At 40.5% G+C, this 27,993-nt stretch overlaps 1 protein-coding gene across 3 annotated transcripts; it reads right to left on the bottom strand.

The window, feature by feature from the left end:
- Nucleotides 1-716: 716 nt before the first annotated feature.
- Nucleotides 717-27,993, bottom strand: LOC115579142 (uncharacterized). Of its 3 annotated transcripts, none has more exons than XM_030412660.1 (9): nt 27,611-27,993; nt 20,198-20,300; nt 19,781-19,894; nt 19,592-19,648; nt 17,015-17,152; nt 4,751-4,798; nt 4,433-4,546; nt 3,212-3,310; nt 717-1,484 (listed from the first exon to the last, which is right to left on the bottom strand). In XM_030412660.1, exons 1-9 carry the CDS (start codon nt 27,613-27,615, stop codon nt 1,374-1,376), a joined length of 789 nt encoding a protein of 262 aa, XP_030268520.1. In that variant the 5' UTR covers nt 27,616-27,993; the 3' UTR covers nt 717-1,373. The 3 variants fall into 3 exon arrangements, with proteins under 3 accessions (XP_030268520.1, XP_030268521.1, XP_030268522.1); XM_030412661.1 differs by having other exon boundaries at nt 717-1,481; nt 27,611-27,992; XM_030412662.1 differs by lacking the exon at nt 4,751-4,798.

Below are 27,993 nucleotides of genomic sequence, written 5' to 3'. Positions count from 1 at the left end.
CAAGGCAGGCGTTGACAGACGGAGCTCATTAGCATTTAAAGGTGCAGGCACAGAAACAGCCTGCTCTCAGTAGAGCTCAGTAGAGCTCACTTGAGTGACTTTTAGGCAGCTGAAATTCAGGACCACGGATGGGTTTGGGGCAATGCATTTCAAATACAGTGTTGTTGGACCTCTGACAGCTTTGTTAAATTGATGAAAAACAGTATAATATAGGACCTTTAAACAATATGACTTATTTTCTGACATTTGTTCGAATTTCTCAGGAATAGTGCATTGTGTAAGGTGAATTAAGTTGGCTAGTATGTGAAGGAGTACAATGGATCCTTGATCTGGTGATGTTAAATCATGGTTAAGCAGTTATGGGTGGTCTAAATTTTAGAGTGATGGAGGACTATCAATTTGGCTGTTGGATTAGGCTTGATTAATTAAACGGCACTGTTTGGCCTTGGCAGAGGTATGCACTCTACTGAGAGCCACTGCAGTTGGCATTGTCTATATTTTGGATTAGTGGATTTTAGTTATTGATAAAATAACAAAAATTCAGACTTTTCATTTTTTCTTTTTTAAGTCTGAATTTTCAGATTTCTTTCTGGCTGCTGTCTGCCAACTTTATGGAAGTACTAAATCACTGGAGTACTTCTTTACATTTAAATCTCCAGATAACAGGCCTCAAATATATATATTAGAGCCAATAATGAAGGGACAATAGATAGCAGATTGGCTGCTGTAAAACTCTTTTGTCAATTAACTCTGTAATGGCTTTATACAATTTAAATCCACAAATAAATAAAAGAATGGTTTTACAAGCAGACAACAACAAAATATTTTTTTCAACAGTAAAATAGGTTTTAGGCAGGAGAGGTTTAAAACCCATAAAAGGCTAAATAGTACCAATAGTTACATATTGACCCTGCCTTTAGTCTAATGAACAAACATAAGCATACATACATTACACTAGTGAAGTGATTACATCCTACTTACTCTATAGTGACCAACATCTTTGCTTGTCCCAGGCTGACTCTATTTATATTAGTGGTTTGAGTATTTGAAGAATAAATCAACATTACCAATAACACTGATCCATATGATACCACAATATACTGTACTGTGAGTCAGCATTGCTCACACTGGTACTGTGTTCATGTCATACCATTACGTTTATTTTTACCAATTTTTATTATCTGTGTGACCATGGATGACTGCCGTCAGCACATTTGTATGACTTTGTCACCTGAGTTGAAACATGTGTCATCAAGCTAAATGGGAGTTAATTGGCTCCTTATTTTAATGAGCACCAGGAGACTAGTATCATCTTTTCCAGTTGTTTACACATGACATGACATGACAGCACAGGGAGCAGAGTGTGCTTTAGATCAGGGCTCCATGGTCTCAACCTCTATTGGCTCCACCTGGGGTTCAGTGGGTGGAGTGGAGATGTCCTCAACCTGCTCCGAATCTGGTTCAGTTACAACTACAGCCACCTGCTGATACACAGAGAGCAGTACAGTGTTAACATGGCTTGCAAAACGATATCAGCATATCAAAAATATATTTGTAATGTAAAGGTGTGGTCACACTTGTTTGATTGAAAGAGAAGAATAATTTGTGCATAAATTAATGTTCCTGGCTGTTTTTTCATAAAATACATCATTCAATGTCCGACAGGTTATTTATCAAGCTCTTCCATGTATTAATAATGAGACCACAGAGGTTGTCACAGCGAACATGGATACTCATCTACTCACTCGTCCTTCTTTACAGGCCAACCATAGTTACAAACTATTCTAACTCTAACTTACAACTTATACAAAGGTACTGAAAGAAAACAGTCTGTTTAGCCCGCTGCAATCTGACTAAAGATACATCTGCTAAGTATCTGCTGCCATATCACCAGACTACAGAGCAACTTCATTCAAAGACGAATTTCCACTGCTTTTTGCAGGGGACAATAAAGTTGATCTGATTCTGATTCTGATTCTGATCACCCAGGCAGAGACTCCTGAACTCATGTTCATATTATTTATTCTGTATAATTTTTGTATTTTGTGTGTGTATAGTCTAGGCAATTAACATAAATGTAATCATACAATACTGTGTCACATAATGACTGTTGAATAATCTTGAAACTTAATGTAACAGTGATGTGCCAGAATAGCTTCTCCAAAGAGGAAACTGCTATTTCAGTCTGGCAGTGCACAGGCTCAAGATGTTAAATGTGTTCATGGCACCATGGCAGGGACGTGCACATGATTATAGAGGGGCAGGGGCTCAAAGTCAGAAAAGGGCAGTATGTGCGCGCGCAGAGCATGCACCAATTTTTTTTTAGGCCTTAATAACACAATATGTAGATTAATTAATGTAAAATTAATAAACAAAGTATGTACAGAAAGCTAATTACTTAGTTGTGTATCCTGTGTAGCTGTGAGTGATATGCAATTGCCATTTATTTTGTGTCAACAAATTATTGTCAACATTAGTTTATCCACATTATCATAATACTGAGGTTTGGAAGACATGCAATTCAGCTGCAATGCTTAAAAAGCAACAAAACACTGGTGTAGTATCACACTATTTATTCGAGGGCAAGTGCAAACTAGAAATACAGGCTACACATCTAAAAATGTAACAAAACCAAGAAATGACCACTGTGAATGTTAGTAGGAACAGCAATGTTTACAACGGCAAAGTCAGAGTCAATATCTCTGTATCTCTGTCAATAACTCAATATCTGGAAGAAGTTTAAGATTTGTGGCAAGATAAACAGCATATATGATTATTCATATTTGATTATTCTTAAAGCTCATTAACAAGCAGTTAGCTTGGGCGCTTTTCTGAAATATGACTCATATTTAAGCATGTTGAATAAGTGGAAGGCGACTTGTTAGCCCTGACAAGGAAGTTATGCTAATGGATTTATAAATCACAAAGATTCAAGTCGCTCAACCGCCAAGTCTCATCTACGTGCTTGGTGGAGTTCTCGATGAGGAAGCCCCCCCCCCCATGAGAGACAGAGCGGAGCCGCAGCCGACAGAGAAGCGGCTTTATACGCTCAAGACACATACAACACCATATTATGTAAGGTAGATAACCGTGGCGTTTATTTAGTTCTGTGTTTTTCACACAAGAAATAACCTCAGAATCACTCAGTTCAGTGGGGAGAAGTAGCACCTACATAAATATAGGGTCCTAACAGTGATTGTGTTTATTGTACCTGAGATGGTTCAGCTGCAGCTGGAGCAGCTTGAACTGCTTGCACAGCTGAAACAGGTGGGGGGCGGGTTTGTGGATAGACAGGTCTCTGGCTGGGAACCTGCAGGACACACACACACACACACACACACAATCACAGTAACAGCTCTTATGTAAGTAATATTTTAATCTCGTCCTCCTACAAAACTACTGAACAACTGACAATAAGGGACTGACCTTTCCACTCTCCATTATCATTAGCCCAATTCATCACCTCAGACAGCAGCTGCTACATAGCTGCAACGTAATCCTTGAGGGCAACTGCGCATAGGTGCTTGTTTTTGCCACTGTTGGACTGAGATTGATACTCTCAGTGTCTGACAACATTAAGAAAAGGACTCAAATGAGACTAACTTTCTTGTGAAAGAGTATGAAACCTTTTATATAACGAGAAACGGATGTTACTTAGCCCTCCTCAAAGCCACCATACTTCATTGATAAAAACAGTAATTTTATCATCATATAGCACTTCACTCAAACTCAACAAAACAATCTTATTTGGTATTTCTACTGTTCCAAAATCTACCAACGGTGATAAATACTTTATCACACAGGGAACCATTATATAAAGCCATTATGATAAATAATGATTTTGAAGCTGTTATTTTGAGGTAAGAACTTATTAATGCTGCTGTAAGCGAGAAAAAGTGGAACCACCTGCTTATTACCCATCTCATTTCACAGGTTTTCCACTTGTACCAGTTGTTACCTCCCTATATTATGTATCTACCCTACATGTGTCACCTGGCTTACCCCTTTAACCACTTTATCTGAGAACCTCATTTAATCATCACCTTTATCCTATGACCTTTTATCAAGATGTTGCTAAGTTAATGTTGTATTTCAATGATATACTACTTCTTTAACAGAGGCGATTGACCACACCTTACTAACTACTCACCCTCCATCTTACCTAACAACCTATGACTGATTACTACCTGCATCTGATTTAGCCCACCACGCATCTCTACAGTAAGCTAGTAATTGAATATACTGTCACATCAGCTGGGTCACATAAAATGTGCTGAACTATCCTGCTCACCACTATTTGATGTCATCAATTTACCTTTGCACTATTCCGGTACTTCTGAAGGTGACCGTATATCAAAGCTGTGTCTATGTGGTTCAGTCTTTCTGTCCCATAGAGGTCAATTATCACTTGATGAAAGGTATCAGAACTCACCTGGGTGCCACCTGCAGCTAGAACACTAAGTCCAAACAGCATGGCAGTGATACAGATCAACAGCTCGAGCACAAGGAAGATCACCAGCGTCCCCAGGATCCCGTCAATCAACAGCTAGACAAAGAAACCCATGAACAGATATGTGAGGAAACAGCAATAATTCTTTTGACACTGGTGATCTCATTGAAAAAAAACAGAAAAAAGTTTTAGGGCATCTTTCAGTTAAAGACATTTCTGTCTTCTACATGCATTCAGCAAGTCAACACTACATAACCTATCTGAGCAAAGTATTTGTTGTAACAGTAGTCATTCACTTACTTTACACTTTTGCTCGATCAGCCCGGTGCATTTCCTGAAACAATGTTGCTGCAGTGGACAGTAAAGACAAAGAATCATGGAGTCTGCCTGTACATAACATTATGTGTCAACTATGAATTCATGGACGTTAAGTAAGGGAAATGTGTAGTCAAACAACAGTGAAGACTCTGGGTATGTTACGTAGCCTGTGTGAAAGAAAATGTATACAGACTGACAGATTACAGATAGTTAAATCCATTTCTTTCATATCCTCCATGGATTTATAATGCATGTCAAACATTTATTATGTGATCGGCTCATTAGTCATGTTGATTTTTTCCTTAGAAATGCTCCAAAATCTTACATCTACTGCAGGTCCTTTATTCCAATGGCAGTCAGACTCTTCTGTACTAACGTCTTATGTAACACTGCTGCAGTCTCTGTCACCCTCATAACCTCATATTTGCACTATGCAACTAGGCTTTACAATTTGTGCTTGCTTATATTGCAATTTCATGTCTCTATGCAATTACATTTATTTATTATTATATTATATTATAATTTTATATGTTCATTCATATTATTATTACTAGTATTATTAAATAATATTGGGGTAATTTTCAATACATTTTGGGGTAATTATGTAGTGATTTGGGGGATATTTCAAAGAAATTCCAAAATGTGTTTCTCAGTAATGCCCTGCGATGAGCTGGTGACTTGTCCAGGGGTTTACCCTGCCCTCGCCCAGAGACAGCTGGGATTGGCTCCAGCAAAAACCCCTGCAACCCCATAAAAGGGATAAAGCGGTTACAGACAATGGATGGATGGATGTTTCTCAGTAATTACCACCTACTTACCATGACATACTACCAAAAATGATTTACTTAAACAAACTTCAACAGTCTAACCTCAGAGGGTTTCTTTTGTTTGGAATATATTTCTGTCCTGCAAACATTGTTTCAGTCTTGCACCAGGAAAGGCTCATATCTTCCGAAAACAAACGACTCAGAGAACAAAAGTAGTAAATAATATGTTCTTTTGCGCGTGCATGTGAAAATATGAATGCGCGTGCGCGTGCACAATTTATGATATGATTTATGTCTGTTTATGATCTATTTCATGACTGTTTATGGTCTATTTTATGTTTGTTTATGGTCTAATTTATATCTGTTTATGGTCTAATTTATGACTGTTTATGTCCGGTTTTATGTCTGGATTTATGTCCAGTCAAATGGTTCTTATATTGTGGATGTTTACTCAACCTCCTCTGACCCCCCCACCCTCTGACCCCATCCTCTGAGCTTCACACCTGTGAACTGCATGTCTTGTGTGTGTGGGGGGGTGGGGTGTGTTTTCAAGCTCTTCGGCAACCACCCATTCACGGTGATCTTGGGAGAGTTTGTGTGTGCGTTTAACTTGTATTTCTTAGATGTTTGTCAACTTTATGGCAAACAGGTGAAATAATTTCAGAGTGTCCAGGAGCAAAAGGTGGGAAGGAAATGGGTACAGACAACAGCTGTGATGGTCTTTGAAGACCGACAACTGGTGGAGGAAATGATCTTGTCTGGTGGTTGGAGACAGTAAGTTTTGACACGTATATAGCAGAACCTGCTAAAGTCGTGAAACAGGAAAAATCTCTCCCGTGATGGCGCTTCAGAGGAAATGGCTGCAGACACCGTCTGGGGGTGTGAGACAGTAAGTTTCTTAAGGTTCTTACAGACACTCTGTCTAAGCTGTGTTTAATACAAAGAGGGGATATCTGGATTTTGTGTATCAATATTATAAGTTGTGTTTTAGTATTCCTTTGGTGTTGTTTAATGTAAGAAAGTTCTTCAATAGAGTAAGCATGTATAGTTAAATCAAGGGTTGGACTTTTAGACATGTGGGCAGACAGTCTTGTAGTTAACAAATTCAGTAATCTGTATACTCTGTAGACACTGTATAGCGTTTGTATGAATGATAAGTAGTTTTAATAACTGTTTTTAATCGGTGAATGATATATCTACCAGCTAGTTATTAAATTATATTTAATTTATATATAGTTTATTTTAGCCGCAATTTTTTATCTCATTCAAGGTTTATAAAGCATACATTAATAGATACTAGCAGTGTTTGGTGTCTATGTAAAATACTTTTTTAACACACACACATATATGTATATGTATATATTTATATACAATTTGGGATTTTGTTTAATTCTGTTTTCATGTGTTTTATTCGGGATAAGCCTGACAGATTAACACTCTTTCGGACCATCCCTTTTGTTAACACCTGGCGGTATGTAGGGGAGGTGGGTGGGGGGAGTATGCATACCTTTTTGGCCGTGTGGTCGTCCCTTACACTGTATATATGAGCTGCACATCTGAGTTCATTTCACCTTCGGATTTCTTCTGAGCAACAAGGGACCCCTGCGTAGTCATGGCAAACAACGATCTTATCAAACTGGAAAATTTAATCGGAGACGTCGATGGTATGTCACGCGGTCATTATCCTAGCGCAGCCGCTGTGAATGTCCAGCACACTAAAAAGAAGCGTGTAGTGGGAAATATGACGGTCAATGCTAGAGCTAACGCTAGGACGGGGATGGATCTAGAGTATGCGGGTCTGAACGGGTATGTTTATTCTTTAAAATACCACGATGGAAGCGTCAAGATGAGCGTCGACTGTCAGGCAGATTCTGGTTTTGGGGACGATGTTGCAATTGGCGCTACGATGTCGGCTAAAGACTGGAAGCTGTTTCGTTCGGTTGTCGGCTCAGATCTTGACCAGCCAGGATATCCTGAGACAGTTTATGTTTCGCAGTTGGTTGGCGCTACAGGTCCGGAGATTTATCGGGTTGTGGCCGATCGTTTTTTTCACAAGCAAGATGATTTTATTTTTATTAGTGTGTGTGAAGACAGGGAAAAGCTGATTGCTGCCAGAGGGCGCGAGGAATGGAAAAATCAGCCATACCCGCTCAATCTTGAAGAGCATGACTTATGGTTCAAAAACATTTTTTTTATCCAGTGGTGTGACTGGCGGTGTCTGCAGAGGGTGTTTAGAGAAATTGATGGAGCAATCAAGCAAGATCGAATCTACAATTGTTATGAGAATATTAGAAAGCGCCTTGTTTTTGATGATATATCGCCTGGCATCCAGAGCAGTCTCCTGCCTGCCTTGTGTAGGCCGAAAATCATCAGACACACAGACTGCTAATAACAAATGGTAGGCATACTGTAAATAATTTCAGTTTGTAATCATGTTTACAACTACAGCTATGTGTTAATTTCAGATCTGTCTCTAAAGGTGATGTCATTTATTTTTTTTCAGAGTATAGTCCTGCATCTCCACTCATTTTGACAGCAGACACTACAGCTCCATATAACCCGGTCTGGCCCCCTCCTTGGTCCCCTGTCTCATCTTCTCAGCAATCGCTTCCTTGGGAAACTCTCACAGCTACTCAGCAATCACCTCCTTGGGAGCCTCATACATCTCCTCAACAGTTTCAGCCTTGGTCGGCGCCATCATCTCCTCAGCAATCGCCTCCTTTGGAACCTTGCACATCGACACAGCAATCGCCTCCTTGGGAGCCTCATACATCTCCTCAACAGTTTCAGCCTTGGTCGGCTCCATCGTCTCCTGCACCTAGCCTGGATCTGGTGTCACGGCCGTCATCTCCAGCTCCATGTGTTCCTGCTCTGCTGGTCCAGACCCCTCCATCATCTCTGGCTCCTTCTGACACACAAGATCTGATTGCTAGTCGGAGAAAGCGTTGTCTGCTAACTTTATAGACAATATAAATATCATCGTTTTACATTTGCTCAATTCCGTGCTCTATAAATATCTCGAGGAAATCTGTTACGGCTGTCAGATCAATCACCCCAGTCAGAAACACCACGACTGTGTGTGGGGGGTCCCTGATGATTTCTACGAGATCCACTTTGATCAGCTTACAGAGAGACTGTGGAATGAGCGATTTATTTCGGCCATTCAAACCTTCTTAACTACAAAGGGAATCTTTGTTAATGATTTTAGAATCCAAGGAGCAGCTGAGGCCATACTGCACGAGCTGAAATCGGTAGTGAAAATCACAGACAAAATCACCAAGATGTATGAGACACAAATTGGCAAGGACTATATAAAAACTGTGCAACTAAGTGTTATTACCAACTTCTGGGAAGGGGAAGAGCATTGATGTGCCTTGTGACAACTGTATGGTTGTACATGACATTTTTTTATGTTTTATTCTTTTCTTTTTTTTTCCTTTTTCTTTTTTTTTTTCATTATTAACACATTTTTCAAAGTGTGTGTGTGTGTGTGTGTGTGTGTGTGTGTGTGTGTTTGTTTAAAAACTTGACCATGTTTGTAATGGTTACTATTATTAGAAGTTAATGTTTGATATTTTGTTTGACTTTAAAATAAAAGCCTTTGTAAGAAGCACATGCGTGTCATTTCTGTCTCATCCTTAACATGGAAAGTACGATGCATAAGATTTACCACGACCCTGCTAATCCAGGAGGTCTCGGCAGCGTCTACAAACTTAAAGCAAGGCTGTGAGGGATTCTACGGGGGTTGCTCCTGCGGTATCAGACGTGAAACACTTTTTATTGGGACAAGATGTTTATACACTTCATGCCAAAGCAGCTAGACATTTTCCCCGGAACAGGGTTTTGGTTAGCGGTGTTGACAAACAGTTCCAAATTGATTTAGTAGATATGAGTGAATATTCTGACGAAAACGATGGTGTGAAATTTCTGCTAATGTGTATTGATGTGTTTTCTAAATACGCGTGGGTCAGATGTCTTAAGAATAAATCAGGCATTAATGTTACAAAAGCTTTTAACAACATACTGAGTGAAGGTCGTATACCTACAAAACTTCAAACGGTATGAAAATCCAACATTTTTCAACATCAAACGAAACTAAAGCCAGTGTGGTGGAGCGTTTTAACAGAACCTTCAAGACTCGAATGTGGAGGTATCTATCGTCTGTAAATTCACGTAGATATGTGGATGTGATTCAGGACCTGACCGCTTCCTACAACAAATCTCATCACAGATCGATAAAAATGGCCCCTAATGCTGTTAATAAACACAATGAGAAAATGGTCTTTAACAATTTATACAAGTTAAAACCTCAGAGATCGGTAGCCTTCAAATACAGTTTGGGCGATAAAGTGAGAATTTCAAAACTTCACGGTGTGTTTAGAAAAGGTTACGAGCAAACCTTCACAGATGAATATTTTACAATAGCCGAACGTGTAGCAAGAGATCGCCTGTGTACAGGTTATTAGATTGTGGGGGTGAGGCCGTGAAAGGCACATTCTATGAGCCAGAGCTGCAATTAGTAATTATTGATAAAAACAAAACTTTCAAAATAGAAAAAATATTGATGAGAAAAAAATTAGGCCGCAAAAACATGGTTCTTGTTAAATGGCTGGGTTGGCCTGAAAAATTTAACTCGTGGATTCCTGAAAAAGATATTGTTAATGTGTGATAAAAGACGTGCTCAAAGGCTGACCAGCACGCATTTTGAATAGGTGTTCATATACATCAGAGCTATGGAGAAGAACGGCTTTTACATCACCCTCCCCAGTAATGCTTCATCCCATGTATATCCAAATAACAAGATATGGCAATATCGGACTAAATTAGCTAAACCAATAGTTTTGAACGAGCCATATGAAGTCGGTGTTATCGAAGTCCAGTATCCCCGTGTTTGGAAAAGTTTCCCGGAAGAAGATGCTGATGTGGACATCTATGACTCTAAAACAAAGAAAACATACATCATATCTCTGGCGGTTGGATTTTATGATACTATACCTAGAATACTTAAGGAATTTAATGCAAAATGTATAGTAACCCCACAAGTATCACGCATGAGTCTAGTGTACAATAACATCACAAATACACGTTTTGACATGTCCTGGATAGCCAGAGGCCTCTTGCTTACATTTGAGAAATGTCTTGACATAGTCTTTGAACAATGTGTCTGTTTTGTTAGGAAAATGCCAAAACTCGTCAGTGTTCACAATCTTGTATCCTTTTTCAACCGCTTTTTGAAGCTCAAACGAGACCCACACACCTGACAACTGTCTGTCTTTGTCACTGTGTGCACAGTTACTGGTCTGGTTCACCTCCTCGGCACATGTTCGACATAATGGAAACATTAGTTTATTGTGACACCTATAGGGCAGGACAGGATGGAATAACCCTCTGGGAGGGAGCACATCACACTTAACAAAGCCGAAATACATATCAAGGGAACAAAAATCCCTATAGATAATCTGCGGGTGTCCAAACGGATACTGTTTTTGTGAGTTCACAGCCGGGTACAAACTGCTGAAGTCGTAATATCGTACCTTCTCACCCTCTGACACCTTGTGATACAGCTTCATTGCATTTGTACGGCCTCCAAAAAGAGCCTCTCGAGGGTCCAGACGTTCTGGTTTCCTGTAACTCTGTAGAAAGGTTTGAACGCTTAAATCATTCTTTCTACGTTGGAGCCATTCACACTCCCACATCACTTCAACTTCATGACCATATCTAACCTCCAATTCGTTTACCTTTGACATAAACTGACCATAAAGCACACCGTAAGTCTCTTTGACCACGGGATTTAAACCAGCTTGAGCATAGCACCTCACGCACCTGTGGTAAAAACAGCCGGCAAACTCGTAACACTTTTTTGTATTGGGTTGATAGCCATCCACAAAGTATGGTCCTATCTGATGTTCGCCATGGTTGACTGCATGTTTTATCTCAATCTTTTGAGTGTGGCTCAGATATTCAAGCCATTGAATAGACACATCTGAATATGCCTTATACTGGCCAACGTATGCACTGTCATGCGTGAGAGCGAGTGTGTCTTTCTTCAGAAACAATGTTTTAAACACGCCCATACAACTGGATGCCAATGTGGTAAAGACGAAGGGGTCAAGTTCGGTGCATTTCCTAAAAGTATCCTGATAGATACCACATCCTCTGAGCAACACATTCACATCATTGACACAATACCGCTGAATCTCTTTCTCAAAGTCGAAAGTTTCTCCGCAGACAGTATTATACCAAGCCATGAATGTTATTTTTTCACTGTCACTCATATTATCATAACCATAGTAATATGGTTCCGGATGTGGACCCACATACTTATCGTTCCCCGCCGTGTTAAACTTATGAGGAAAATAACCTTTCATCCTGTCCTCAAACCCTAATGCTGCTGGTATTTTTGACAAACGCATAGGTAGAAAGCTGAAAGAATCTATCCACCGCTGCTTGTACGCTCGGTCGTACATCAAAATGACTCTGCTACCTCGCATGGTCAGTTCAGGTGTGATTTTATTTTTCACCATATATTCAAGCAAAATATAGTTGTCAAACCCTGACGCGTTGTGCGCAATGAATGTGTATCCATCATATTTGGGTTTTCGATAGCGTTCAACAAATGTTTCCACACAATTTAGGCCGGGGAAACAAAACATGTTTTTACCGTCAAGGTCTTTTACACAGCAAAAATTTGCTTTGTGCCTGCCATTGTGATACCGAGTTTCAAAATCATATACCAGGTATTTATCTGTCGGCTTTTTCTTTTTCAGAGGCTGAATATAACACTGGTGGGGGGCCTTGACATCCATTATTTCTTCATTGCAGTGACGACACTTAAGAGGGCGACATTTGTGTGTTTTACCTCCTTTTCCCACTGTGTAGACACTGCCGCATGTCTCACAGTACCTTAGTCTGTCACATGGTATTGTTTTATGAGTTATCTCCACCATTTTGTGTTGCTTGTGACAAAAATTTGATTTGCATATGCGTTTACAGTCACCACATTTTACAGTTTTAGTTGGATGTCTGTGACAAGCGTTTGTAAAACAGACATTGCACCTGAGTTTACAGCTATGACTCAAGACTGCTTCATATGTCTCATAACAATAATTACACACGTATGCGGAGCCAAAGAATCCTGCCGGGTTTTCTATAAAATAATAGTGATTATCCCGTAAGTATAACCAGACGGTATGTTTGTTAATCTCATCATGTGTTTTGTAACACGCCAGGCGTTTGCGACCGGCTGTGTGATGGAATATTATGATTTTTGCATTTATCTCTCTCTCAAATGCGGCTACTTTATCAAAGGACGCACAGCTTGTGAGATCACCCAAAATTATCAGATGGGTATTTTCTGCATATGTTTGTTCATCCAATGTTTCTACATCCACTGTTTGTTCGAGCAATTTTTGTTTTTCCTCTTCTTGTCTTTTTTTCAAAACGTGCAAGACAGAGGCTGAAGCACAAATTATTGCCTCCCCTATTGTCAGGATTAAATATGAATCGTGTTTTCTCCGACAATATCTTATTATACGGTATTTTGTTAATATTTTTACGCTTTCCGCCGCTTCTATTCTGCACCACCGTAACAATAAACTCTAGTTCATCATCAGACATGGACGTGTCATTACTCTGTAAAACTCACGAAATTTCTTCCAGAAACAAATCTGTATTGTATTGGTTGTCAGAGTTTAAAATAGCCTGCACATCATTGGCTAGGGATGGTCCTCTTAACACCGCATTTAAAATACTCCCAGGGTGTGTACCATCTAACGCACGGTCTATCACACCAGACAACCTTTCTCTGATTCTCCTGGGTACCAACTCGGGGTCATCGAGACTGATGGCTCTGAAATCGAGACGCTGACGCAACTCCATCGCATTAAAATTCGGTATGTCACGGACTTGTATCGGTGGTCTCACCTCATTATCATCATCATCATCATCAGAGAAGGAAACAGACCCCGACTCACGCTCAGCCACTGCATCCTGTTCTGCTTCTCTATCACCGCCACCACCACCTATCTGATTTATAGAACAAGCCCCACCAACACTGAGGGGGTCTGCAGGCCTCTGCAACATAACTCTGTCAGCCTGAACAACAGACTCAGTATCAACACTGACTGATGTATCGAACCCTACGCTAACAAGGCTAACAGAGTCATCATCATCATCGTCAGAAATCTCAATAACACTGTTATTAACACCGGCACAACCATTATCAGAAGCATTTTTATCAGCACAGTCCACATTAGCACAAACACTAGCAGAAGTAGTTTCATCAGCACAGGACACGCTACCACAAGCATCCAATACATTAGCATCATTAGCACAAGTAAAACTAGCATTATGAGCAACAGTACGAGCAGCACAGAGGCGGGTGGACGCAATATGTGTCACACGTCTTGTTAAGGCATCGACTCGTCTAGTCCGAACTCTAGCCCATCTAGACAATGTGTCGACATTGCCCGCAACATTATCACCATAAGGCAAACCATTTTTTTGCGCAAACCGGATATATCTACCATGGACACCTTCGCTGGCAATAGGTACAGCTCTCTCATCATCAGAGTTCCATTCATCATTTTCATCATCACTGGTGTCTAAAACACTCCATATCCCGTCTTTAAGTCTGAATTTTTTTTTATGAGGCGGCATGATGGCTGCTAATTAGGGTCACAGAGATGTGTAAAATTTTTACTCAAGAGCCTCTGCACCAACGTGTCTAGCAAAATAGAAATGGAGGTGTTACAATCGGAATGCTCCCTCAACAATCGTCTCACATCTGCAGTATCCTCTTTATGCTGCGCCGTAGAGCTTCTTAGTTGTTGCACTATTTCAATTAGCTTTTCATTCTGTTTTTGTAACACGGATTTTTCCAAAGCCAGTTGGTGTCGTTTTAATTCTGCAAATTCACTATTTACTACAGCCGTCAGCTGATCAACTCTACCGACCACAGAGTCCTGCAAATTAACTGATGTCTGTGTCTCTGCGTCATGTTGTTTAGCTAGTCCTAGACCGGAAAGATCGAGGCCATAATGGCTACTTAAATCAGGCTGTTCAGTTTCCTGTAGGGGAGCAAAATGCTCTAACGAGCTAACCTGATCAGTATTGCTATGAGACACGTCTGATAAATCCAGAGAATCATTAAATTGTAGACACGTCAAAGGCGTGTTGCCCACACTGATCACACTGCTATTAGGACAGCCTGCCGGGGATGATTGTATATTGCTAACTGTAGCGGCCAGCAGCGACAATACATCTGCTGATATATGTTCATCAGGTGTACTGGACCGAGGGCTTACAATAAAAATATCATTGTCATACACATCATTTTCTACAACACCTGTTTGGAAAGAGGCAACCACATATCCAGCGGGTAACTGGGGCTCGTCCCTCGGCGTTGTGTTTAGCTGCACGAGTGCCTGCACTGCCTCATCCACTTCTCTCGGGGGAAAGATCTGCGACTTCTGAGGAATGTCTAATGGTTGCCATACACCGTTCCCCGACCTGTGATAACGCGATAAAGTTAGGAAAAAATTAGAATCAACAATAACATTTATTTCAAGTATATTAATAATTATAATAACACACACTATGACTGTTAATTCATGCAACTAACAAATAGTTGTTACATACGTTGCATCATTATCAGTTTGACGGCTCTTAATCCCACGACGTTTTCGGCTCAATAATGACTTCTTGCCAGAGGTTTTAGCCCCCCACCAGACTTATGATTTTTTTATGAGGGGGAGGGCAATCTATACATATTAGCAGAATTTTTTTTTTTTTATAAATAATTAATATAAACTGACGACATATTGACAATCTCTATTTAAGCATAAAAACAAAACACTGTTTTACCATCAAGACCTTTTTGATCCTCCCCAATAGTTCTCTGTTTCCAAACAGCTATCTGATCATCAAGTTTTTTTCGCTCTGCACTAATGATGTCACCAGGGCACCGTGTTTCTCCCTGGAAAACTGTACAAAAGAAGGTAAAGAAATCAATTTAAAACAAATTGTAAATTGAATAAATTCTAACATAAATGAGTGATATTAAAGACTAGCCTTGGTTGTCAGCATCAGGGTTTTCGTCAACATCCAACACAGCACCCACCAAGTGACCTAATAAACAAAACCTTTAAAACAGTATGCAAAACATTATCCTGAGATCAACAGAACCATTAAAACCACCTTATTAGAAATAGGATAATGAAATAATAACTCACCATTTAGAGACTCCATTGGTACTTCAGATGAAAATTGTCTTGTCCAAATGAATTTAAATGTAGGGGGGAAAACAGCTGAGAATAGCTGGTATAACAAAACTTAAAGATTTAGCACTACTAGACGGCGGCAGAGCAGGAGAGAGTTAGTTATCCCCTACAGACAACTATATTCAAACACAGTTAACCACTCCCCACCACCAGACGGTGTCTGCAGGCAATTTCTCTGAGGCGCCATCACGGGAAAGATTTTTTTCCTGTTTCACGACTTTAGCAGGTTCTGCTATATACGTGTCAAAACTTACTGTCTCCAACCACCAGACAAGATCATTTCCACCACCAGCTGTCGGCCTTCAAAGACCATCACAGCTGTTGTCTGTACCCATTTCCTTCCCACATTTTGTTCCTGGACACTCTGAAATTATTTCACCTGTTTGCCATAAAGTTGACAAACATCTAAGAAATACAAGTTAAACACACACTCCCCACCATCACAGCTGTTGTCTGTACCCATTTCATTCCCACATTTTGTTCCTGGACACTCTGAAATTATTTCACCTGTTTGCCATAAAGTTGACAAACATCTAAGAAATACAAATTAAACACACACACACACTCTCCCAAGATCACCGTGAATGGGTGGTTGCCGAAGAGCTTGAAACCCCCCCCCCCCAAACACACACACACACACACACACACACACACACAAGACATGCAGTTCACAGGTGTGAAGCTCAGAGGATGGGGTCAGAGGGTGGGGGGGTCAGAGGAGGTTGAGTAAACATCCACAATATAAGAACCATTTGACTGGACATAAATCCAGACATAAAACCGGACATAAACAGTCATAAATTAGACCATAAACAGACATAAATTAGACCATAAACAAACATAAAATAGACCATAAACAGTCATAAAATAGATCATAAACAGACATAAATCATATCATAAATTGTGCACGCGCACGCGCATTCATATTTTCACATGCACGCGCAAAAGAACATATTATTTACTACTAACAAATCCAAACAGACTGATCACTTTTAGCCTCAGATTGAATTTTCAATATCATAATGCTATTTAGGCCAGTTAGTTCCAGCTTCTGTGTAATTCACTGAGGTGCTGTGGATGTTAGGCCTTAACAGGCTGCAACATGACCTGCCTAGTTTGTTTTGTTCCACATAAAACCTTAAAACTATCGATCTAATTTCATATAGTGCTCTGGCCTCCATAGGTTTTAAAGACAATACCACGGCATGTAGCTCCAGTCTGCGGCAATGTTCACAGTGGTAAGAGTCCTGGCGGTAGGGGAGGTGTTTGGACATCAAACCCAGGGCAGCAGTGGCAAACGCAGCACTGATGAGATGCAGCACCAGGACACATTTAACCTGCAGAAAACAACAGCTTCTCATGTATAGTCATTACACACAAAAAAACAAATTCATACAATAGTGAAGAGATGTTGGTTTCTGTTGCTGTTATCATGTTTATCAATAGATTTTCACACTTGAAAAACTTGTATCATATACCTCCAGCTGACAACACAAATCTGAGGAGAAACTACAGCTAATAAGTATCCTTGACCATCAAAATTCACTGTCCTTTCCGGTCAATAGTGGCATTCCTCTGGGCTCTGCTCTGGGCCTTCTTATTTATTATTTACCACCTACCTCTTGGCTATAGATGAGGAAATTTGACACCAATTTCCACGGCTAGTCAGATTACACCATTATTAGTTCTACCGACCCACCTCCCTTTCTGACTGCTTCCTCAAAATCAAATTGTAGTTCTCTTGCTACTCTCACATTTAGCAGTGATGTAACTGATTGGCACTGAATCCACCGCTGAATATTGACAACTCTACAGTACTTCCTTTGATCTGGTGAAGAGTTTGGGTGTAATCCTGCACAGTACATTATCTCTCTAAGCACACATCAACAATGTTACTCAGTCTGCTAACTTTCATCTATGGCACACTAATCATCTTCGCCCGTCGCTTACACCAAACAGCATACCATTCTCTCGCACTCCCTGATTGTACCCTATTGGACGACTGTAACTCTATTTCCTTTGGTCTCCCTCTCAAGTGTCTTAATAACTTCCACTGGTCCAGAATCCTGCAGCCCATATCATTACAAGACCTCCTTCACTTCGGTTCTTTAGAAGCTCCATTGGCTCCCTGTCCAGTTAAATATTGCAGTGTGAAAGCATTATTACGATGAAAGAGGCACTTTTAAGATTCACCGTATTTTCGTTTTCGGGTCAAACTAATTTTCAATGGGAGTGCTATGGGCACTTTAGCGATAGCATCAAAATCGCTGTTTTTATAACACTAAGAAGATTCGACACAACATGAAACTTTGCTCGTAGTATCCCCAGGGTCTCTACACATGAACTTGAGAATTGGGAAGTCGCATTCGGAAATCGATACTTCTCTACTGACAGGACAGTGGCTAGCCGAACAAGCATCTGCTAAGGTGAGTGTTAAAAAACGTTCTTTTTAGTAAACTCTGTGTACACAAACAGTGTTCTCATTGCTCATATATATACATATACATATATATATATAGATATACATATATACATATAATACATATACATATATACGTGTGTATATATATATATATATATATATGTATGTATATATATATATATATAGATATATACATACACATGGATATATGTATATATGCATGCTGCTGGAAATTGTCTGACTTGACCACAGCGTTTTGTCTCTGCCCTCTGCTGCTGCCATCTGATCTTGTCTGCCTTCCAAACATCTTTTCCAACCGTGTTTCAGTAGTGTGTATGAGAGCGTTTCAGTAGTGTGTGTGAGAGCGTTTCAGTAGTGTGTGTGAGAGCGTTTCACTCACTTGTATGTATGAGAGCATTTCAGTAGTGTATATAAGAGCATTTCACTTGTATGTGTGAGAGAGGTTTAGTATTGTGTGTGAGTGAATAATTTTTCAGTTGTTTATGTGAGAGTGTTTCAGTAGTGTATGTTAGAGCATTTCACGTGTGTGTGAGAGGTAACTCTGAATAATGCCCCTGACGGCCCCCTGCTTTAGGTATGTGTTCTAAAAACAACAACAAGAAGTGTTCCCAGCCAAAGGATTAGCAGAAGAGCTTGTATTTGTCTCTTTTTTAAGATTTGTGTGCAGATGCTGCGTATCTGCTCCGGAGGGCTTCGGACTGCTGGAGCTGGGAAAAAGCAGATACGCAGCGCAGCGGACCTGGTGGATGTTAACACATAGACTACAGTGAAAACTATCAGCTCCACAGCAGACACTTATCTGGTGGAATCGCAGGGTGACCCTGACATTGAGATTGAGCATGTCATTGTAGTATCCATGATTTCAGCAATTGAGTGCAGTTTCTCCTTTTTTTATACCCCCACATCTTCACCAGTGCCATTTGAAACTTTTATCAGACATAATCTTAATTTAAAGTGGTTATATTAGCGAGAGAGTTGTGACAAAATGTTGCTTTATCATATCAATGGTTTGTTTATCTGGTGAGTACAGACTTCCACTGCCTGGTGGTATGGAGAGGTATTTGCTTTCATGCAGGCACAGGACTTCAGGCTAGTTGGCTATCAGCTGTGGTCTTAGTGCTGTGTTCAAGTGCATCCCAATGGCTGAGACACAGGCGACATGAGGCAATGGTTGGCCTTCATCGCTGCTAGTTCTTTCTTGTCAGTTTGGTGTGTCTGGGCCCTGACTGTTATAGTGTGTTATAGGGTAGATTGCTCCATTTATAATGCTGCTGAATGATTCATAATCCAGCACCTGAGGCGGTAACACAGAGTTGGTTTGAATAAGACTCACCCAAAACAGAGAAGGTCTTCTCCCACTGTGGACCAACACAGAACCAGACAAGGTCACCTGGTGGGTTACAGTACAGTTTACATAGGCACACCATGCGGAGTAAATGTAAGAAAAGTTCTCAAATGAAATATCTAAGTCCATCAGTTTCATCTTAAAGAGGTGATTTCCATTCAATGGCTTCTAACTGACCTGTATAACAACGATCAGGAAGAGAGCCACATCTCCTGTAAAGTGGACCTCGTGGATCTGGAGCACTGAGGCACTCAGACAAAGAATTAAAGCCCCAATAATAATCTGAATGGCCTAGGGAGGGATAAAGAGCAGGAAGAAGAGGTAATCAGCATATCATGATCCTATCCTACAGATTAATTTAAAAAATAATGGCAAATAGCCAGAAAATCAGAGCTTGTTATGAGGAAAAATGTACTGGAATAGCCATTTATATCAGAAAAAGACAGCTTTATTTATCTCCTTGAACATATGAGGTTAAAATTAAAGTGTGCCATCTCACATCATATGAGACTGGTGTTTGCATTTGTGAGTTTGAATCACTGGTTGACAGGATGTATTGTATGTAGTTTGGTTTACAAACTGAGTTTTGCTTACCCCCAGAGTCTTGGGCTCCATCTTGAGGAGAGACAGCAGTTGGCTTGGGGAGAGGTTCCCCACTGCAGGCACTGGGTCTTTGTCATTTTGAACCATCCTGCCGCTGATGGAGAAATAACAGGTATAACAGAGTTGTATGTAATAATAATAATAATAAATAATAATAATAATAACAATAATAGGGCGCCTATTAGCTCAGTTGGTAGAGCGGGCATCCAATGTACAGAGGCCTTGTCCTCCCTGCAGCAGCCCCAGGTTTGAGTCCTGGCCTGGGGCTTCCTGTCATCTCTGAAGCCTACATATCAATAGAGACATGCAAAGGCCAACATTTTTAAAAATAATAATAATATATACTTAGCATTAGTATTGTGTATAATTATTATATTATAATATTATATTATATAATAGTATTATTTGTATATGTACAGACCTCAAAGGATACTTAAAGACAACACCCACCCCAGCCACAGTCTGTTCACCCTGCTGCCACCTTGCAAAAGATGAAGAAGTTTCTGCTGCCATACCAACCGACAACAGAGCAGCTTCAATCCTCAGGCTGTGACTCCTTTAATTATCCTCAACATGCCACCATGAAGAATGTATTTTATCTGACTTTATTATTATTTATTAAGTGGTCTTAAGGTATGAAAACAAACATTTCATCATACAATGTTTTATTGCACAATGAAAATTCAAATTAATCTTGAATCTTGAAAACGATTTTTGTCTTAACCAGGGTTGGCTTAACTTTTGCAGTAAATGATACGTTTGTCTTTCCCTGTTTTCCCTGTTCAGAATCAGAATCAGAGATAGTATAGATAAGAATACAGAAAATAAGGTACATTACAGTTGCTTCTCCTATATACTGCACAGAAATTTTTACCCTCAACCTTGTTCTGGTATATGGCCTAAATCTGGCTTAAATTCAAGGAAATGATTCCATTGGCTTTTTATTCAATGTCATGTCCCAACACAAGAGTCACTTTCCTAATCCCTCCCCGATTGATCACTTAATTAATAGTCGAACCAATTTTGCCACCAATACAGAACCTTCAGAACCAGCTGTAAAACCAGATATACATCGGGGGTTTAAAGTGAAGCTCTCGCCAAAATGTAACCAAGGCTTTATTAGTGATTGAATATGAGTCAAACCTTCAGGTAAATGCATAATTTTAACGAAAGAGGCACTTTTAAGATTTACCATAGTTTCGTTTTCGGGCAAGCTAATTTTGAACGGGAGTGCTCGGGGCAGGGATACGATGGTATCAAAATCGCTATTTTTAAAACACTAAGAAGGCTCGACACAACATGAAACTTTGCTCGTAGCATCACCAGGGTCTCTACTCATGAACACAAGCATTGAGAACATTGTTTGTGTACACAAAGTTTATGAAAAAGAAGGTTTTTGAACTACTCACGTTAGCTGCTGCATCTCCAGCGCGGCCGTCATGGCAGGCAAAAAGTGTCGATTTACGAGTGCGACTATCAGGAAGGAGAGTAATGGTGGGACGCTTCTCAAGCTTAGTTCCATATGAATGCACGGATAATTCGTTGTTTTGTCGTTAGCGAAAAGCAACATTGACGTCCACGTTGAAAAGGGAGCCTCATATCACAAGCAATACTACAATCAGCAGCCGGAAAAGTCACGTGACATCTTGCGTGGATAGTTGTTGCCGGAAGCCAGTATGCTACTGGTGACCTGAGAGACACAAACACAGCACAACAGCGAAGAAGACCGAGAGGAGACACCGAAGTTGTCACAGCGTAAATCAAGATGGTTTGTTTTTGTGCTTTTCCTGGATGTGGGAAGAAGATAAAAGTAATATTCCTGAAAGTTTTCACAGACTGCCGTTCAGGTGCAGTAGGGATATCCTGAATCAGTGGCTAATTGTTTTGCAAGTCGACATCAACACGCCGATCGAGACACTAAGAATGAGGGATTACCGAGTTTGTAGTGACCACTTTGACCATGACGACTTCACGATGACTCCAACACTCGGGAAACCAAAGAAAGCGTTTTTGAGGAAAAATGCTATTCCAAGAGCTGTACAAGGGGCTGCAGAAAGAGTGGAGGTAATGCACTTTTGGTTATATTCTACCGAAATGTTGGTGACGACAGCTTCTAGATGGGATGGGGGATGGGTGCATAATTGCTAGTCTTTGAATTACAAAGTCGTAAAGTTATTGCACGGATCTGTACATGGAGTGAAATTGCACATGGCATTTGAAAAGTCTGCCTTTACTATGTCAGTTAGTAAGTGGATAGGAGGGGGGTCTTGTGAGTTGCTCAGGTAGCCCAACCTGGACGTGTTACAATAGGTAGTATACTGGCTTCCAGCAACAACTATCCACACAAGATGTCACGTGACTTTTCCGGCTGCTGATTGTAGTATTGCTTGTAATATGAGGCTCCCTTTTCAATGTGGATGTCAATGTTGCTTTTCGCTAACGACAAAACAGCTAATTATCCGTGCATTCATATTGAACTAAGCTTGAGAACCTGTAGTGTGCCTGAGTACAGACTCACTCACCGACTTTCCCTCTCTTTCCACCTCCTACTTTATTGGTCTTTCAGCAGGGTAAAGGAAAATCAGGTCATCATATTTATTGATAATTAATAAATAAATGAATTAATAGGGCAGGCAGGAGTCGCACTACAGCAGCAGCGCTGCCTGTGTGGACACACATGTGAGTAGGGGCTCAGCAACGCAGCCGCCACGCAGTACACAATCATCCAGTGTGGTCAGCCTGTTAAAGTTACTATGTCAAAAATATTGCCAGATGGTTCTCTCGACAAGAAGAATGTTATTTGCTTTTACTGTCAGTGTGAACTGAGTTACCACTGGAGTACGTCAAGTCTCAAATACCATTTATTTTACCCTTATTTTATCTATTTATTTGCTGTCTCTTCTATTTGTTTTTTAATTATATTAGGGACTACGGATGCAAATCAGCAGCTTTGCTATGATCCGGCATGTTTACAATGATGTTTTTAATGTCCATTAATGTGCACTGTCCCTATCCAAAAATAAAGCATTTATAATAATTATTATTATAATTGTTATTATTAATATTATTATTATTACTATTATTATTATTATTATTATTATTTTTATCATTATTTGCTGGCCAAGCAAACAGCACTGCATGAAAAGTGGGATTTTCGTCAGTATGCGGCACTGTAGATTGACGTGGAATTTCAGGTTTGCTGCTGCTCGCGGCAATTTGCAGGCAACACTGAAAACTGACGTAAATTGTCGGAAATTGATGTGGGCCTTGCTTGGCAGTTGTCCCCCAATGACCCCCCTCCCCTTGATTCTAGGGGAGGCTTTTACATGTAAATGAAAATGCTGTGAGCTATACAAATGCAAATCAGGGTAGCAGGGGGAGTTTTACCCCAGGTGACCTTTTTCTAAGAGGTGTTAACTTCATTTTAAGAAAATCTCTGGTATAAATAGATCAGGCTCAGTATAGCCTAATTATAGACCCGTACATTTGAGCTTGAATGGATTTATTTAATGAAAGTATGCTAGATTAATTACTGTGTATGTCATCAGCAATGGCCAATGTTATGTAAACAAGATTATTTATTCTTTTCTCTCTCTCTCTCCTGGGAACAAGTTAAAGATAAAACGCCAGTTGTTAAGAAGTTAAAATTTGCATGACATATTTTGAGATAACCAAGATATTAAAATGTAAAAAAAAAAAAAAGTATTTCTATAATTTCATGGGTTCTGAATGTTTTAAAAGCAGTTGAAAAGTAATTCTTATTGCGTGTGAGAGTTCATGACCTGTAAGAGTTTTTACACTTCCGGGTTGACCGGAGCGTGAGTGACGAGGAAGAAGGAGCGGAGAGTTAATGGCGTCGAGCAGCTGACAGTGGACAGTGTGTGTCGTCAGTGTCGTGTTTTATCAGTAACGGACTGTGAACTGTTGTCGGACGACGTGCTGTGAGTGTGTGAGTTGGACTCTCCATCGGAGTCGAAGTGTTTGTGTTTTAATGGACACGAAGCAAGTTCGGCTAAGCTAGCTAGCAGGAGCTAGGCTAGCGGCCCGGCCATTGTCGAGAGGAGGCCTGCGCGGAAGGGAGAAGCTTTGCCGGGTCGCCACGAAGAATGTCGCCGACGGACGGAGCTTCGCTGCCGCAGAGGGACACGGAGGTTTATCGCTGCGAGCATTTTGTTTTCACAGACTAACCTCGCCTCATAACAAGGCCGCGACCTCCTGTTAGCTCGGAGCCACGTCTGCAAGTCCAGATTTACACGATGCCGATAATGACGACATTGTGTGTAAGTAACTGTTACTATTTTCTCCCTCGCTTAATTTTACTGTGACTTACGTTTCTTTATTCATACCAGTCTTTTTAATTGTTTTCCAGCTGCCTGTAAGACATTACGAGACAGTACGTAGGACAACAAACAAGCAGATCTTGCATCGCAGGCGGAGGCTGTGAGGAGTTCAGCTCGGAGTCGATCGAGGACAAAGAGGGTAAGATTTATTAGATTAGGTCCGTTTTTGGTCAATGTGACTATTATTCTAATAAATAATAGATGTGTTGTATCCATACGCAGTGCATCGCGCAGTACTGATCGTCTTTATTGATTGTTTTTACAGCTGCTGGAAGCGAGACAGTGTGCTAGGTGAGGATGAGGTGGACCTTTGGAAGTGCGCCGCCTTGGACCTGATGTCTGAGGAGGAAGACGGCACAAGATGGCGGGTGTCTGGATGAATTGTGCGACCTCCGTCCTTTCGCAGCCGGGAGCTCACCGAGCTCTGCCACACTGCTGTCACATGAGAGGCGATTCCGGAGTACAGAGCAGCACCACAGACGTCTGCAAAAACAGACACTTCGCGGTGCTGTAGGATTTTGGGCTTCCCGTTTGTTGTGTGGGCATATTATGCTTTGTACATGCTGTCTGTTTGTGTTTGTGCTAATAAACTCCTTCCTGGCAAATGTTCCTTTCCTCAGTAAATTCATTCATGTCATTGATGATATCATAAATATAAATGAATGAATCATATAAATATAAACATAATAAATATATATATAAATATATTTTTATATATATTTTTATATATATATATATATTTTGATATATATTTTTATATATATTTATATTTATATATATATATATATATTATATTTATATTCCCACCGGGGTTTACGTTTAATGACCCAGGGTGACCAATCACGAGTGATTTTGCTTGTTTATGAGTAGTGGTTTCATCCAATTACTGAGTGAGGATATTCAAGCCAGCCCACACATTCTCTGGCCAGGCGTGGTTTCGCTGCTATTCATATGCAAATTAGAGGCGTTCGCACCTTCGGGAGCTCCGCCGACGTCATGGTTCGTTTCCGACAATTTTCGGCACAGACAAACGCCACGTTCACAGCCTGTAAATTGTCGTTAACTGCCGAAAATTAGGGAGGTTTTCGGGCGTTTACGGGGCCGAAAATCCCACTTTTCATGCAGTGCAGCTGATGCAGAGACCCCTCCTCCCCCTAATTAAAGGCTGACAACGCTGTATAGCTTGCAGTGGAGACGCCAGGGCAACTACATGAGGCAAACTTTCAACAACGATAGCAAAATAGTTGGCTACTGCTTGTAGGCAGATGGACACTACAGTGGACAATATATTGTGTTAGCATTACTAAGGAATGTTACATTCAGATCAATATGCCTATCTGCTGTTGCTAGTTGGGCTTGAGGTTGCCATGTTTTGCTTTCAGCCTATTTTTTGAGCATGCTGTACCTTTGAAGTTATTCTGGAGTTTGTCATTGTTTTGGATTATTGCAATAATAATGATACATTTGTATAAAGCAAGCATATTTGTCCACTCCCATATTGATAAAAACTTGAAAAATATCCTTTAAGTTGATTTAAGAACAGATAAAAATGAATTCTGATTAATTTGCAATTAATTGCGAGTTAACTATGGAGAATATTCAATGGCGATTAATGGATTAATCGCCATTGAATATTTTAAAAGACTGACAGCTCTACCTCTGGGATTAACGAATAGCAACAGACCCTGCTGTCCCCCACTATAGTACTTCTACAGCTCCATTACAGCTGCATGAAAATGTGAGCGTGCAATTGACTGTAACTAAAAACACTTACTTTGAGGTACAAGGTATGATTATTTGGAGTATTTCCATTTTCTGCTACTTTATAAGCCACTACATTTATTTGATAACTTTAGTTCCTAGTTACTTTACAGATTACATATTGCATCAGAGCCACATTAACACATTCTTAAATACATTTATATTATCACAAATCAAAATAAAACTGATTCTGATAATCAGAAAATCCAGATAATTTTTTATATTGGATTATTGGCTAATCCGAGTTGACCTATAGTACACAGTGTATACATACATTAGCTGTTTTAAACCTTTACTTTTGATAGCTAAGTATGTTTTATACAAGATACTTTGAGACTTTAACTCAAGTACGCACGTGTGACTTTCATTTTAAGCAAAATAAGATTTTAGCTCAATATCTTTAATTTCACTCAATGATATCTTCAGGGAACACTGTTAGTGTGTTATGACAGACGTCAGGTCCCTTCAGCTAATTCTGCTGCATGGCACTTAAGGGACTTTCCATTTTCTTGGATCTTGCGAACAACAAGATCTCAGTGTGATGTCCTCCTTTGTCTTTGTCTCCTCACTGGATGAGTTGTATAGACTGCAACTGATCACAGCTCATTCATCATTTATTAACGAATCCCTTTGTGCTATACTCAGGTGAAGAGATGCCCACTCTCTCTTGTTCCTATAATAAGTGTGCGATTATCACATGGATGTTTCAAAATGTCAGCAGCACTGATCTCAGAGGATACAAATATGATGTTTCACATGGATCTTTATCCAGGCCAAACCTGCCAACAGCCTTGAGTCAGCGGATCTAACCTTTCCGCTACTTCTTGAAGACTACAAACACGCAGTGTAGGAGAAATCAAAAGGAATACGGGTTGTATTGTATAATCTGTTAGATATGCATTTGCTTAGAGAATGTTCCAGATCTGCCGCAGACCTTTTGAATTCAAGACTATAGCAGCCAGAGACACAATGTTTGTGAGCATGCATGCATCCATTTCAGACGTCCAACTGGTCCGCAGCGCAGACTGACGCGCTGACGGGACCGCAGTGGATTTTGGCAACGCTCCAGCAGCAGTCCAACGCAACTCAGGCCGTTCCGTGCAGGATTCCTGGTTATTTTTGGACACTTTTAATACCGTCGTTGCTTCCCCGCGTCATGAGTCCCCACAAACAGTTTTGATGCCAGATAAACAGTCGGGGTTCGCGTCCTCAGCGCTGTGTTCAATGACACTGGTCCTGTCCCGGGCTAGGCTACCTGTCGTAGTTTGTCCGGCGGGACACAATGCGGTAAAGATGATCTTACCTCATCTGTGTTCCAGCAGATCGTCGTCTCTTCCTCTCTGCACAGTGAAGGTGTGAGTTGAGTGTGCTGTCAGTGCTGAGGCTGTTGTGCAGGCTGCAGCAGGGTGTGTTCAGAAGCTTGATTTCACTGCAGCACGCTGATGCTGGGACTCGTTTCGTAGATGTGCTGTGTGAAGCGGTTCACATGCACGTACGACTGCAGGCAGGGGAACACTCAGCAGTCTGAGCGCCCGTTACATAACTATGTACATTTATAAAGTGCAACACAGCTAACTGTGACTTTTGTTTAATTGAAACCAGCTGACAGTGGGGGGACTGGCACTGTCGGACCCACAGATGCTGCCCCCCACCCTATCATCTTTGTACCTTTCCTCTCTGTAGGCC

The sequence above is a fragment of the Sparus aurata genome, chromosome 3 (assembly GCF_900880675.1).
Source record: "Sparus aurata chromosome 3, fSpaAur1.1, whole genome shotgun sequence".
Taxonomy (NCBI): Eukaryota; Metazoa; Chordata; class Actinopteri; order Spariformes; family Sparidae; genus Sparus; species Sparus aurata.
The sequence above is the reverse complement of the archived record's forward strand: the minus strand, read 5'-3'. Positions and strand labels throughout refer to the sequence as shown.

Bases quoted from the DNA above. Each gene is read 5' to 3' on its own strand.
- LOC115579142 (XM_030412660.1), bottom strand. The intron at 4,799-17,014 runs GTATTGTCTTTA...TGTCCACTGCAG, and splicing joins GACTGGAGCTACATGCCGTG to CAACATTGTTTCAGGAAATG. The intron at 1,485-3,211 runs GTACAATAAACA...TCTGTGTATCAG, and splicing joins CTGCAGCTGAACCATCTCAG to CAGGTGGCTGTAGTTGTAAC.